Source organism: Haliaeetus albicilla, chromosome 1 (assembly GCF_947461875.1).
Source record: "Haliaeetus albicilla chromosome 1, bHalAlb1.1, whole genome shotgun sequence".
NCBI lineage: Eukaryota > Metazoa > Chordata > Aves > Accipitriformes > Accipitridae > Haliaeetus > Haliaeetus albicilla.
The window spans coordinates 27,617,716-27,632,669 of NC_091483.1; the positions used below are offsets into that span (position 1 = coordinate 27,617,716).

At 38.2% G+C, this 14,954-nt stretch overlaps 2 protein-coding genes across 5 annotated transcripts in view; one reads left to right on the top strand and one right to left on the bottom strand.

Annotated features, from left to right (window-relative positions):
* The window catches only part of AIMP1 (aminoacyl tRNA synthetase complex interacting multifunctional protein 1), a 38,764-nt gene extending 32,479 nt beyond the window's left edge, over nt 1-6,285 (bottom strand). Inside the window, exon 1 of the mRNA XM_069783167.1 lies at nt 6,173-6,285. Coding sequence (XP_069639268.1) covers nt 6,173-6,174 — 2 coding nt within the window. The 5' untranslated portion in view covers nt 6,175-6,285. The remainder of the gene's footprint in view (nt 1-6,172) is intronic.
* A 195-nt stretch (nt 6,286-6,480) lies between these two features.
* Nucleotides 6,481-14,954, top strand: part of TBCK (TBC1 domain containing kinase) — a 115,377-nt gene continuing 106,903 nt past the window's right edge. The window contains exons 1-4 of one of the 4 annotated variants that reach the window (XM_069783196.1): nt 6,481-6,605; nt 7,063-7,186; nt 9,640-9,721; nt 13,102-13,336. In XM_069783196.1, coding sequence (XP_069639297.1) covers nt 13,144-13,336 — 193 coding nt within the window. In that variant the 5' untranslated portion in view covers nt 6,481-6,605; nt 7,063-7,186; nt 9,640-9,721; nt 13,102-13,143. Of the gene's footprint in view, nt 6,606-7,062; nt 7,187-9,639; nt 9,722-11,200; nt 11,283-13,101; nt 13,337-14,954 lie in introns of those variants that run through there. The other 3 variants (XM_069783189.1, XM_069783212.1, XM_069783204.1) reach the window with 3 other exon arrangements.

The following is a 14,954-nucleotide window of genomic DNA, read 5'->3' on the forward strand; positions in this document are numbered from 1 at the left end:
AAACACCAAGTGTCACCAAGTGTTACAGATGCCCACTGATGCATTTAATCATCAAAGTAGATCAATTTCAGACTATCATGACCCTAGGTTGTAAATGTAACTTAAGAGAAATCTTATCTTTCATCTTGGTAGGCAAAGATGATTCCCTCACTTATCCCTTTAAAAGTAATTCATACCTTCGTTAATAATGTTCACACTCCTTATGGACAATAAAGGTTTTTTGCACAAACATCCCCTCCTCAGTTTTTATGGACAGAATGCATGACCTGCCCTACCAGAAGGCCACTGGACCAACCGACAATATTCTGACAAAACAGAATGAAGCAAAACAAACCAGAAATATGCAAGTGAACAACTGGAAGGTGCTCTGCTCCAAGACTTCAAAGATAAGATTATTCAGATGATGACTTATTTTCCTAGTTAACTTTTATCTCCCCATTCCTGCCCCTATCCCATGGTAGGAGACAAGATTTGTTGAGTAACAGAAGAGGAACAGAGCCAAGGACATTCAAGAGGAAGAATATACAAGATAATCCAGAAACAAATTCTTTAGTGGCCACACACTAAATATTAGCCTGTAAGCAGTAGCATTAGAATTATTGGAGTAGATTAATTACCACAGCAAAATAAATAGCATACAAAGGAACAAGTGAGCAATTGAATTGCTCCTCTTCTTTTTCCATTTGAGCCAGCCAGTTATTTAAAATATGATACTGAAAACTGAAGTTGCAAACTATTTTACAAGCTAGCAATAAGAAAGTAAAAGAACACTAAGATCTGAAACAGCTGCCATCTGCCAGTTCTGAAAGGCATGCCATTTTTAAGATGGTTTCTTTGGGGGGAAGGGGGGTGTAAGTCAAAACCAGCATTTAGAAAAAATCCTATAAATGAAACTATTTCTTTTTGTGTTGGCCAATCACCTGGTATTACAGACCCAGGAGCAGGCCGTGACTTGCATCATAAGCACATGTCCCCTAGAAAACTCAACAGGGATCTGGCACACTGACTGTTGTCATCAGGAATGCCAGTGATTGCCATGCCTAAAACCAGTTATAACTGATTACAAATTTCTAACCATACTGAATTTAGAGGTATTTGTCAGAAGCACAGAGCATGCTCAGGCAAGGAATTTTACTTATTTAAATACAAACATGTATGCTTGGACAGTTTAGGAATACTCAAATGAATATGGTGACAATCTCAAAACACTTGGAATTGTCATGCTACCTAAGCAAACTAGCACATTCTTATTATGTTCAAAAAGTGCTTCCCCTTGGTCTATCAGATCTATTCAACTGACTGGAACCACAGGGGCTACATTTTCAGGTAGGAAATACCTGCTTGCAAAATGTTTCATGCTTGTTGTGGACTTCACCATTAGAAGACTTTATGGCTCAAAAAGTGTAAAGGCAACTAACTAATGAATTAATCAATTAACACAACACCACACCACAAGCATTACAGAGAAAAAACAAACTTCTCACCTGGGAATCTATTCCCTCACCCTGCCTCTCCTCTCCAGTTAAAAGACAAAAAAAAAAAAAAAAAAAAAAAAAATCAGCTCAAACTTGTAATTTCTCTAGAAAAAAGTGTGAGGGAGACAGGAGGAAATAAAGAAGTGGCAAGTCAGGAAAGGCCTGACTAGCCATATTATATTATAGGCAAACTGTCTCAGCTGTTCAAGAGGCTTCCCAAGCAATATTCACATTGTACTCATGCATACTCAAGACCCCCCCCAATTGCCAGAGAGAGTTGCTTTTGTTCAGATTCCCCTTTCCTGTCTCTCAACTTTTTAAAGACACTTCAAAGAAGATCAAAAAGCTTGAAAGAAGTGTAGTTGTTTAGTCTATAGGAGAGAAGTTAGACAGGAGACTTGGTCTCGTTCTTCAAACGCAAAGGAAGTTGGTATGAAAATGGGACTAAACTGTTCACCAGGTCTACTGCAGACAGGAAAAAGCAAGGAAGATTTAAGTTCGATCATTTGGAAAACTTTCAAGTAAAAGTAAAGGACTGAACAGGCTGCCTACAGAGGTTGTGGAATATCCATCACTGGAAGGTTTTAAAAACAGGTTAGGCAGACATCTGTCAGAAGTGTTTAAGGTATAACAGATGAGAACGAACTTGAGATCTTTTGCTCCTCTTCTGCTAAGGTCTTTTCATTATACCCAGTGTTACAAAACCAATAATATTTCCCTCTTATACTCCTGCCTTTTATTTAACTTTAAAAAACACATAGTAAAACCTACCCTTCTAATTGTGATATTTCCACATATTCAAGTGTGATTATTTGGGAGAACAAAACAGAAAGATTTGCCAACTGTGAAAGCAGAATAAATAAACCACTTGTGAAGTAAAATACCAATGTATTAATTTTACACTCAACCTGAAGAAATTGACCCCTAACATCATAATGCAGACAGTACTATATTTTCTTGTTCTCCAAGAGAAAAGAAAATTGTGAAAACTTTAACTGATGACTTACTGACCCGTGGTCACCAAACCTAGTCAGTAAAACATTTTTCAGTTTTTGCTTAAAGAAATTTTTTTTTCAAGGAAAGCACTTTTTCCCAAGCACATGCACACACACAATAAAAATATATACACATAAAAAAAAAAATCAAAACAATGAAAGCAGAAGACTGCTTTGAGAAGTATCCAAATCTTTTTGAAACCATATAAAATTATGACTAAGGATGGCTTCCACCACACCAGGGGGAAAAAAGCCATGAGAGACTTCCCCCCCTCACACACAGACACTGTTTTAATACTAATGCAACCATGGAAATGAAAACTAAACATCAATTTCCCCCTTGCCCCCAGTATGACACAAAATCTAACAAGGGAAATGTTTCTTGGTGACAGTAGTAAGAACCATACAGATAACTGTTTGGAAGGATAATAAACAGCATCTTCTGTGGGTCTCTGCTGGACTGATATCATATAGTTCACATCACTACAAGAAACAAGAGATGGTATTTACTCTGCTCACATCTGATGTTCCTAGCAACTGCCCTCTATGCTGACCCCTAAGTTTTACCTGTGTTGTTCAGCATTTGACATTCTTTCAGTTTTAGGAAACACTCCCTTAGAAGAGACAAATGTGAATGAATTCATTCACATGGTAGCTGTGACATATAGCAATCAAATCATAATCAGAAAAGTTCAAAAATATTATGGTAGATACCAGATTTGTCTTCCTGCACACTTGATCAATCCTTCTTATGACAACTGCTTTACGTTATTTTTATTACATAGATACTTCGCTAGTATGCTTAAGGGGACTTGTAAAGTAGGTGGGATTTGCAGGCACCGGAGAGCTCAATTTTTCTTTTCACTCTTGGTCTAGAGAGGTCTTGGATAAAACTTATCTCCTATTTTGCATCTCAATACATTTTTTTTGCTTGCCAATTCAAGATCCACTCTTCATTCTGATGCCATTATTTGAGTTCTTGTCCTCCAGAACATACAAGCTACCTCTGCTGCTTCTTAGGGCTTTTTCAGAAATGAACAGAGTAACATGACATCCATAAAATTATTTATTCTACTTTAATGTTGGGGGGGAGGAAGCTGAGAAACTGGCACTTTTCTAATTTGATTCCACTGATAATTATAAATTTACACACAGCAGCAATTTTAGAAGTGGTCTGTTGATTCAGAAAGAAAATACAAATCACTACAGCTGATTATTACCTTATGTTATCTGTTGCTATCTTATAATACAAACTAGCACAGTTCTATACTATAGAATGTGCTGTATAATAAAAGTATAGAAATATTTTGAGGCATTTTTACAATACTTCCAGAAACTTTTTTTAAAGCTTCATGCCAACTGAAATTGATTTAAAGAATTTTGCAAAGCATAATAAGTCCTAGGGGGTTGCTTGCTTCCCCCCATCATGGCATAAAATTAACTTCATTGCTAGTCTTCTTGGATAACATACATAATTGAAATAACAATAACATATTAAACAGATTTCAGTCAAATATATTTAGGAGAAAAGCCATTACAGAGAACATCTAAATCAAAAGGATGAAGAAATATTCATGGGCTGTTTGGCCCTCCTTTGATAAAGAGACCCTAGGTTAGCCTGCCATTGTTAAATTCGTACTAAATTATTTTTATAATGATGTCAAAGCAACTTCATAATACCTTTCCACATTAAACTTTTATTCTTCAGATTGTTTTCCCACTCTCATACGTTTCATCATCAGAAGTATCAAGTTTTCAAGGATCTAGGGAACTCAAGAGTCCTATTATTTCCAATCTGATAGACTATGTTCAGATCTGCACAAATGTCCTTTTCTTGGAAAATATCCTTTTTTATTCAATACCATTCTCTCCAGACTGTCATCTGCTTTCAGTCTGGGGAATGAGAAGTTGTTTCCTTCTCTATTTACATTTAAAGGTGTAAAAGAAACAAACACACCTATAGCAATATATAGAAAACATGCACAAGCTTTATATTTACAACTGGAAAAACACCTTCCAGAGCCCAAATTTGCTGAAGATAGTTTTAAGAATCATTTTGATTTATATCACTCTGCCTTCAACACCTTGCACCTTCAGGATTCAGTAAGCAGCACTCACCAATATATTTCTTAAAACTCTTTAAAGTCAAAATCATCGTAACAAGAATATATTGTTAATTTGCAACAGGGTGGGGAGATTATATTATGATGAAGCCGCTTTGACAAGATCCTTGAGGCTAGCTAAAAAAACCCAAACCAAACAAAAAAGTCAAAACAAAAAAAAACCACTTTACCAACTATTTGGTAAGATTTGTCAAAGTTCTATCTGTTAGTCATTTCTAAGGCCTTATCCCTCTTAATAATATCCAGTACAAAACCCTCAGTTTTAGGACTTTGGTTTTATTTTACAGATTTTGGGCTTACTTTCCAATAGGTCTGCCAAGTAATGTATTATTATTTAAACATAACTGAAGAATAATATAGTAAGTGAACGATAAGAGCATACAAAAATGGGGTGCTATACTTAATCACTACTGCCTCACCTTACTATGGATTTCACATAATTATCCTGAATCGCAAAACTATTTGTAAAAAGCAATGACTGTATTAAAAAAAAAAAAATATCCAAGTTAAAGAAACAGAAAGAGCAGGAAATGCAAGGATTACTTATTTTGCAGCAGTATTTTCTTCATTTTGCCAGCTACTAAACCCAGCACAAAACCACCTACTGATTAGCTCAAGGTATATGATACTTTAGTAACATCGCCATATGCTGGTTAGCTGTGGACTCGTAACATAACCTAACAAGCAACAAATCATAAGTTCATCCCTGTCATCCAATCCATGCATCCTTGTACAGACTATGTGCTGTATGTTAAATCTTGCAGGTACCTCTACTGAGGATGGACCAAACACTTAGTTATATTCTGTTTTTCATTCACTGATGTTTATGCAAAAGCATAACGAACATATATACCATTTACCAAAACGGAGAAAGCATCTACTTTTCAATTAGTAACAGCTGTTCCTACGCAAAGCTCAGTAGATACTCCGTGCCTGTACTTTCCAAGCTATTACAGCATTTTCTTCAACAGCCCATCACTATGCCCCTTCCAAACTGTCACTTCAATCGATCGGCTGAATAAAGGAACACAACTGATTTCAGAAGAACCATTTCACGTGCATGCTTCCTCCCCGCAAAGTATGGTATCTGTATCTGCAATGCCACCCTACAGCTACAGCGCACATTAAGCCCCATGATTAAATTCCTCATGTAAATGAAACAACAACGAACATAATGCCCTTTCCTCTAATTCGAGGCACTCATCCTGCTCCTCCGCTACAGAGGAATTCCCCTCAGAGGGACGGCAGCAGCCTCCCTACGACCACGGCCGCAGCACACAGCCCGCAGGGAACAGCCGCTCCAGCCGCCCCCCGCAAACTAACAGGGCCCTACCGGGCTCCCGCTGCCCGCCCCAGACAGGTCGGCCCGGCCCGGCCTGGCCCGGTCCGGTCCGGTCCGGTCCGGTCCGCGGGGTGAGTCCCAGGGCATCAGACCGCCATGACACAGCCCCCCAGCGGCGAGCGGCGACCGAACGAAACCACCCACGGGCGCGCTGAGAGCAGGCTGAGGGGACAAAGGCACCCACCCCCGCGCCAAGACTCGGCCGGAGCCCCACAGGCCCCACCAAAAGGCACTCACATGAACCGAGCCGCCGCCACACACCTTCATCCGCTAAGGGAAAAAGGACCCTCTCCTCCAGGCTGCCCGAGCGAGCGCCTGAGGTTTATAAGAAAGCCTCACTACCCGCAGCGAGCATTGTTTTTACGGCCAAGTCGCTCAACACGTCGTTCTCAGAGCGTTGGCAGAGTGCGCGCACACAAACGGATAAGGGTGTATGGTGGGGGGGGGGGGGGGGAGGGAGACTATTACACTCCTGTTGTGGTTTTTTTTAAAAGGTCCAGGCAAAAAGAAGGCTCAGGCATGGCGCAGGACACCTCTATGCCAGGGTCCTTCAGGCGGCCGGCGGGGTGGAGTGACGCCGCGGAGCGGCGAAGGGGGGTGAGGGTGCTGACGCCGCGCTCGGGGGCGGGGCGCGGCGCGGCGCGTAGCAGGGATGGCGGCGCTGGCGCAGGTACCGCCGGCAGCGGCACTAGCTCTGCCCTTCCCCTTCTCCTTCCCTTTCCCCCGCCAGGCCGTGCCCGGGCCGGTAGTCCCCGCCGAGGGCAGCCCCCGCCGAGGGCAGCCCCCGCCGGTGGCCGCCGGGTAACGGAGGGGCTGAGGGAGCGGCCGGCCCGGCGGGCGTGGCGGGAGTGAGGCGAGGCAGGGCGGGGGCGCGGGGCGAGCGGTCCCCCGCGGAGCCGTGAGGTGTGCGGGGCCGGTCGGACGAGGTCAGCGCCGGTTCGCCCCTTTTTGGGGTCGGTTTTGGGCTGCGAGCGCCGGCCGGTGTGTGGCGCCTCAGGGCTGGGGGCGGCGGGGGGTGTCTCCGGCTAGCGTTAGAGGGCCTGAGAGGTTACCAGCGCTGCCCGGCGTTACCGGCGTTTCTAGCAGTCATTTAGCAAACTGGTTAAAACTGATCTCTCTTTCACTAGATTTAATTCCTGAACAGCCGTGACGTACAAATGAAACGGTTACAAACCCCGTCTTTATGTGAGTAGGGACACTGGTGTAGCAGAACGGGCAGACAGGCTGTAACCAAAAGACACTGATAAACAGGTAAAAGAAGTAACAGCTATATAAAATAGAGACATGTGACTAAAAGCCTACCCTAGTCTATTAACATTAGGTTATATGTTTTCTTCATGCTATCCAAGTGCTGTTATTTTGTCCCACTAGCTAAATGTTCTAGCCGCAGATAGGAAACTTGAGATGTCCGTAAGTCTCGCTAACTCTTATGCCTGGCTTTCAAAGCAGCGACGTCTTAATCTATGTGGTGACATTGTGAATGCTCCAAACACCACCAGTAACTAGTCTTATGCAAATACCTACATAGAATACAGAGGCTTTCATGTATGTATGCCAAAATTCTCCAAATATTACTGAGATAGAAGCCATCAGCAAAGATTAAAAAATGCTCTACTTCACTTGAGTGAAGCGATGCTTTAATATCCCTACAAAAGTAGGGAAAGGAATTACTATTTAGCATTTTCGTTAAATAACTCTTCAAGTATTTGTTAGTTACCTGTGCCAAAAACACCATGACACCTGTCTGGCTTTTTTCCCCCAAATTTGTGTATTCGTTGAAGACAAAATAACGACATTGGAGACTTGTCAAAATCTAGTTTGCATTTTCTGTTTATCTCAAGTAACAGTATTATAATGAAAATTTTGGCACACTTATTTATTCTATCTATTGCTCAATTGGTGTAGCTGGAATCTGAAGCAAAATGTTTCTTTTCTGCACTGAATGTACTAGTTTGGACAGAATAACAATGTCAAATATATATATTTTTTTTAAGTATGTCTAATGTGTGTATAGTCTGTAATTATCTGCCCATGACTCTGTAGTTATTCTTTATTTATAGGTAGAATACTTCTTACTTCAATGGATTTTAGAGAAGTTAGAAAATTTTGTAAAAGACGATGTTTTGGTGATATGCCGCAGGGGAAAACATCTGGTTAAACACAATACTGCTTACATTTAGATTTTTAAGCAATCTTATGGTGTTTGTAGTAGATGTTTACATTGCAGATGAAAAAAAAGGTTTGTGTGGCGAACCAAGTTTAATCCACAGTCCTCCCACCCCCTGCAAAAATTAAGCTGATAAGTTAATATTTTTTATTATTATTATTATGAAGTGAACGTGTCCCAGCTCTTTATTGTGATTGTTCTAACAAACTCTTAATTATTTTCTGTGCTCCCTGCCATAGGAATCTGAATTCAGCTTTTCTTCAATATCTGTTATACATTTTAATAAAGTTTATGAATGGTGGTGGTGGATAGTGGGAGGCAAATCATAGTTTTGGGGTTTTTTGTGAAGTAACAATGCTGTAGCTAAAATTGCATCTTTTATTTCAGTTACTTTATCAAATTAGTAATCACTATAGTTGCAACAGGAATGTTTTAAGACTAAAGAAGACAAGATATTTTGTGAACTTATTTCTTCTTATGAAGTGGCCTACTTTGTTGAAAACACTGAGATTTAATGAAAAACTGTAAGTATAGGGTGTTGCGGCCACCTGCTCTCCTGAAATTGTTCTCAGTTGCTTTAAAAATAATTCAGTAGCAGTACTGATTATAAATATGTTTTAACTCTGAAAAGCTGCCTTCATTAGGCAAGGAGCATTTACACCTGGATACTCAGGAGGCATTTAAATAACTAGCCATTTCAAATTACTAACAGGTATTAGCACATGGCTAGTTGTCCTTATTTCTGCATGTGGATGCTTTAGAAACCATAGATGTGTTTCACAGGATGGATTCATTCAGGTTGGTCTGTATGTGCAACGTTTTCTTCTGAAAGTCAAATCTATGGTTTGATTCTTTTTTTTTTTTAAGGGTAAAGTTCTTAGTGTCCATTGACTCAATTGTCTTAGCACTGCTGCAGCGAAAAAGTTGTAAATAATGGCTAGAAAATACTAAATTCTGAAGAAGAAATATTTGTTCTCTGAGAGCCGTAGGTATTCAGAGGCACAAATAAGTTGCTCAGTAGATGAGGGGCTACCTTTTGTATTTTATTTCTCAGTGTTGGGCATCGAAAAGCTATCAAGTGAAAAATTATCAAAATAGCACTAATATGAATATTAAGTAGGAATTTGTAAAGGTTTTCTGTTTGTGATGGGTTTTGCTGAGAACATTGTTTAGTGGTTTTGTGTACTGTAAAGGTTTCTAAGGGAGATTTGGATGGAGGTAGTGGGCTAGGGAAGGTCATTCAGAGGTGGGATGCAAAACAGGCCACTCCTGGACTTCTAATCTTTATTCCAGACCTATTTCGCAGATGTGATAGACTATCATGTATGGAATAAATGGTGCTTTGGAAATGACGACTTAGTAATTTTAGATCACACTAATCAGACAAGTCTTCGCTTCCTCTTCCATCCTCACTGTTTTGGATTATCAGAACTGAATTTCCAGAATTCAGTTCCAAAATTGAATTTGCCGTAACTGTTTCTGGTGTCAGTTTAAAATAACAAAGCTTTCTTTTTCTCTTCCTCTTTTTATTTCAAAGTAACAGGGAAGTTCTGTAGGATATAATTCATTCCTCCAAATCATAAAATTAATGCAATATGTGTCTTCTATATAGAGAAAAGGTGAGTTTGAGGTGTAAAATTATGTGCCTTGAATATGTGGAGGATGTGTAGCACTCTATGTTTATAGTTGTGCCAGACTCTGATGTGGATTTAAAAAAAACCCCACACAATTTAAAAATAATCAGATAAAATCTTTTTTCAGATGAACTTTTAAAATATGTGTAACACTTCTGTTTGAATTTAGAAATGTTGGTTACTGGAGAAATGACTAGACTGAAATAACTTAAAAAAAAAAACCAACTTAAGCTGTAATGTGTGGCCCTTTTTAAAGGTGGTGGAAGGATTAAGTTTTTAGTTTTGGGGTTACATGGTTTATTTTTCAAGTCAGTCACTGGAATTTATGGAAGTTGAGAGTTAAGGACAGAGATCAGAGTTTAATTGTGAAGGTAGCTACTGACAGAACTAGCTCTTTTCCATTATCAGAGAGAACTTTTTTTTCATTGCTTTAGTGCATTTCAGAGAATTAACTCTATAATAAGAGAGCTTGTTTTAATGCATACCTTTTAAAATTCTTTATTGATTCCTTTAGGTGGCTGACAGGAAGGATTGTTTGCTTATCTCTTGTCTGTCTTTTTGTCTGTGTGCTTCCTAACCAAAGAAAGTGAGAGAGAAATCTGCAGTTGTCTAGTTGAAAGCATTGCAGGTAGTCTGATTCATCCTTGTAGGCCAACTGGATCTGGAGTACAAGAAAAGTGTAATCTCTTAAAATGGTTATTGAGTTGATGATATTTAACAGTTATTTTTATTAAAATTCCTTCCTAAATGTCAGCTGAATGCAGATACAATGTATTGGAGAAGTATTATCTAGCAGATAGTTTTTCTACAGTAAAAATGAAAACATTTCTTACCTGAGTAAATATATTGTACACGACAACTTTTTAGAGACATAATGCATCTTGCTGTTTGGCATAATTTTAGTCTCCCTCCCCTCAACACTGATCATATTAACTTTTTTTTTGTTTTAGAGCAATTATAATGGACTCTTGTGCCAAGCAAGATTATAATTCATTCTCTAAATCAAGATTATTTTTTTTTTTCATGGTTAATAGATATTTTCTTTCTGAGGCCGGGTAGTTCATTTGGCAGACATGATGTTTTTACAGGAACGTGGGTCTTTTTATAAATACACAGTTAAAGCTTTCCAGTTGGAACTTGCTGCATGCCAATAAGTCCTTTTGCTTGCACTCAGTCCAATTTAAGTTTTTCCAATGGAATGTTCTAACTGTAAATTGCATTGTTGGCATCCAAAAATAGATCATTTCCACAAAATATTAAATATTCATGAGGTATGAAAGCATTGTATCTTTACAAATGAGACTTTTAATACAAAAATACTACTATAAATACTCTAACGCTCAATGCTGTTTCAGATTTATTTTTTCCTTTTTTAAGTTTGATTTCTTAATGCTATGCATCCATATTTAATATGATGTTGTATATTAGAATTTAAATGTACATATCTCATGTCTGTTGTTTCTTCAGGGGGAAAAAAACCCACAAATGAGAGCAGTCTTATATTTGCTTTGTATCTTAAAATGAACTGTATTAGTTAAAACAGAAGGTATGTTCCATGATTTCCATTTGTATAGATTTAGTAAATATGTTTGGTATATAAGGATCTCTGTGCAACCTGTTGTGGGGTCACTCTCTCAATTAAGAGTCACAAAAGAAAATTAGTAGGTTTTTACTGGGAATTTTGTGCTGGGAGCAAGGTTGTTCCCTTAGAAAATAATTTTGAGACATTAAAGTATTAAATGCTCTGTTTCTCCTGTGTGACTTTCTCATGAGAGAATAGGTTTTCCTGAAAGCAGCAGGTCAATGTTGGCTGAAAGAATAATAAAAAAGTAGCACTTAGTTTTGTTAGTGCTCTGCATAATCTTGTTCTACTTGGTTTTTGTTTCATGAAGCCCCTAAGATGATAAAAAAATTATTACATCTGGTTTGAAAGAATTATGTTGGTTTTATACTTTAAGCTTTTCATATTATTTCTCTTACGGACTTCAAATCCTGAGGGTTCTTCCTCCTCTTTTCCTGGAGCAACTGCATATCTGTTTCTGCTCTTTAGAGCTTATAATTACTGTTCCGTAGCTGATGAGTTGGATGTGCTTTCCACATCAGTGGACTATTTCTGTTGATTGTATACACAGATGCCTCCCAACTCTGTGCTGTAATGTCTCTACAGTTGAAGTGAGCTGGATGGTATTCTTCTGCGTAGGTTTGTTAATGAAGTGTGGTTTTTTTTGTTCTATGGCCTCTTGTCCCATGTTACGTGGAACTGCCATCTACTTCACCATCACAACTTCCAGACCAAAGCTCACTTAAGAGTGTATAAGCTTGGCCTTCTTATCTCTGTTTGTATATGTATCCTTACACACAAGTATGTATGTGCTATGGAAGTTAACGTGTACAGAGGGGTAATACTGCCTCATGACAGCTTGTAGTGTCTTGAGTCACTGTCTGGGCAATCCAGAAACGAGCTGAGCAGAGGCTTTATTCAGTTTTTGGATTCTGGTACTTCTTGCCTCAGATTAAGTTCTTAGTTTCCTAGTAAAAAGAGGTCAGGCAGTTTTACCTGAGACCTAGCTGACTGTACAAGTGTCTACTACTTGTGCATGGTGTAGATTTTCATATTCTTGAATGGCATAATGGTTGGCTATGGAGAAGTGCAGAGAAAACGTTTAGCTCACACTGAATTGAAATGCATAGTTCAGAGGAGAGAGCTTGTTCCTGTTGGAGAGGAAAATGGTCATGTAACTAAGTGCTCCTGGAGCTAAACTGCAAGCTAATTTATTTTGCTTGACTGTCTCACAGAAATGTTTAATGTAGATTACTTAATTTGTTTTGAGTCAATGTGTGAGCTAGCAGTTTACCTATGGGTAGGGAAAGAAATGGTGGTAGGACAGAAGACTTGTTATTTCATAGCTTTAAATATTAGAAATTATATAGGATATAGTATATAGATAGGATTATCACTAAAGCTGTTGTAATCTGAATTTGTGGCCTGCTTAGACAAGGTGGTATTTTAGAAGAGGTTTTTTTCTGTTTGGTGCCTTTACTGTTGGGGTTTTTTTTAATAAATAACCTACTATATCGCAGTAGTCATCTGAAGACTGCTTGTATTAAAGCATTTATATGCTCCTAAAAATATTTTATTCTTAAATCTGTGTTTATCACTATATTTTCATTTTTAGATATAGTGTTTATGATGCAGCAGCACTGTATTATTATTATTGTTGTGTTGATTATGCAAAAATGTACCATTCCCCCATAAGAGAGAAAAAAACATTTTAATTGCATTGTTTAGTAAGCAACTAGTAAGCTGAGTCATAAGAATCTGTATCTTTTGCAGATAAATTTTTACTCTGTGTTCTCTTTTTAAGGAACACAAATTGCTCCAAAAGGTTTAAGATTGTGTGAAAAAGATGTTTCCTTTAAAAGACACTGAGATGGGTGCTTCCACCTTCTTCGCCTCAGCTCTGCCACATGATGTCTGTGGAAGTAACGGCCTTCCTCTGACACCTAACTCCATAAAAATTTTGGGGAGATTTCAAATCCTTAAAACAATCACCCATCCCAGGCTTTGCCAGTATGTTGACATTACCAGAGGTAAACATGGTGAGTATCTGTTTAATAAGGAAACTTTATGTATGGTTACAGTTACATTTTTGTGACAATGTATCTAAAGGTGACTGATCAGAATATTGCCTTTATAGCACCAGAAAGTGGCAGGTTTTCTGTCTCAAAATGACTTTATGCCTTTGCTCTGACTGGTGGTACTGGTGCTTTTGTTTCTTCTCTACAGAGTCAAGGCAGAGGTTAGTTGTCTGTCCTCTTTTGTTATATGTTATGCTAACTGATAAAAGCTAAGAACTTTCTTCTCTTTATACCTCACTGTAAAATTTTTGTATTCAATTGCTGTGCCATGTCGTTGCGTGGGACATTGAAATACATGTATTTTTGATGCTGAGCTCCTAAACCCGTATTCTAATCTTGTGAACATTTTCATGTAATGATTAGGTTTCTTGTACTTAATTTGCAGCTGTTCTTGTCTCAGTCATCATGTAAGCTTCCCTTATTTTTTTATTCTGGCTCTTTAAGACCTCTCCCACTAACAAGTACTTTATTCTAGTATGGATATTTTTTTTTTAGTAACCGTTATCACACTTGTTAGCTCAAGGCTGTGAAAAGAGTCTGGAAGATTTGCTACAAGAGAGAAAGCCAGTCAGGTGAGGTGTCAAGCTAAACTCAAATCCACTCACCATAATTTCACATATCATTTGTGGCTTCAGTTGTGTTTTTTTCTGCTCCAGATGATCTTATTCTGTTGCAAACTCGGCAGAAGTACAGCACTTAATTTCCACAAAAAGGCTGAAACACCTGTGACAATTTAAGTGGTTGCCACCTTTAACTTTGAAATCAACAATGTTCCTATATAAAAGTTCATTGTATGTATTTGTTGGGTTAGCTATGGGGTCTCATAAAGTAGAGCAAGTAATTTTTTCCCCTTTAGAAACGCAGTATGATAGGATGTTTCAGATTTTTAGAAAATGAGGATATTGCCAACTCCGAACACTGAAGTATTCAATGGGGCAGCGGGTTCTTTTTATGTTTTCATTTGCTCTCAAATTTCTAAATTTTTCATTTTCTACAGTCAGGAGATCTAGAAAGTTTATTCCTTTTCATCTTGTTTTCACTAGTACCTCTTGAAAGAGAAACTGGGATTATCTTAGGATACTGTTTGGAATGAAAGGTTAAGAAACATTAGCTAACATAACATTTAGTAAATAAAATATACGGTTAAATAAGAAAACATGGCCTTTTTGACAATGAGGAGTCAATGACATGAAGGTTTATGAGTGTGTATAAATATGAAAGAGAAGATATCTTCTCATAATTGAAGTGACTTGAAGGATAGCAAATAAAACATCTAACCATGAAGTCGGGAGACTAGTCTGTTCCTAGTGGTTAGAATAGCTGTTAATCACTTTCAAATAATATGGCAAATTTGGTGGCAAATTTTATCATTCTGATACTGACAGAATTTTTCACAAGTCAGTCCTATACATCGTGATTTAATGTTATTTTTCTTGCAAACATCAGTTTCTACCCTTACAGAGAAACATGAAAGCAGACTAGGAAAACAATGCAAAAAAAAAAATTAATAAGATGTATGCATTCCCCCCAAAAGACCCTCAAAGGGGGAATATAAAAGTAATAGAAAAACGTTCACACT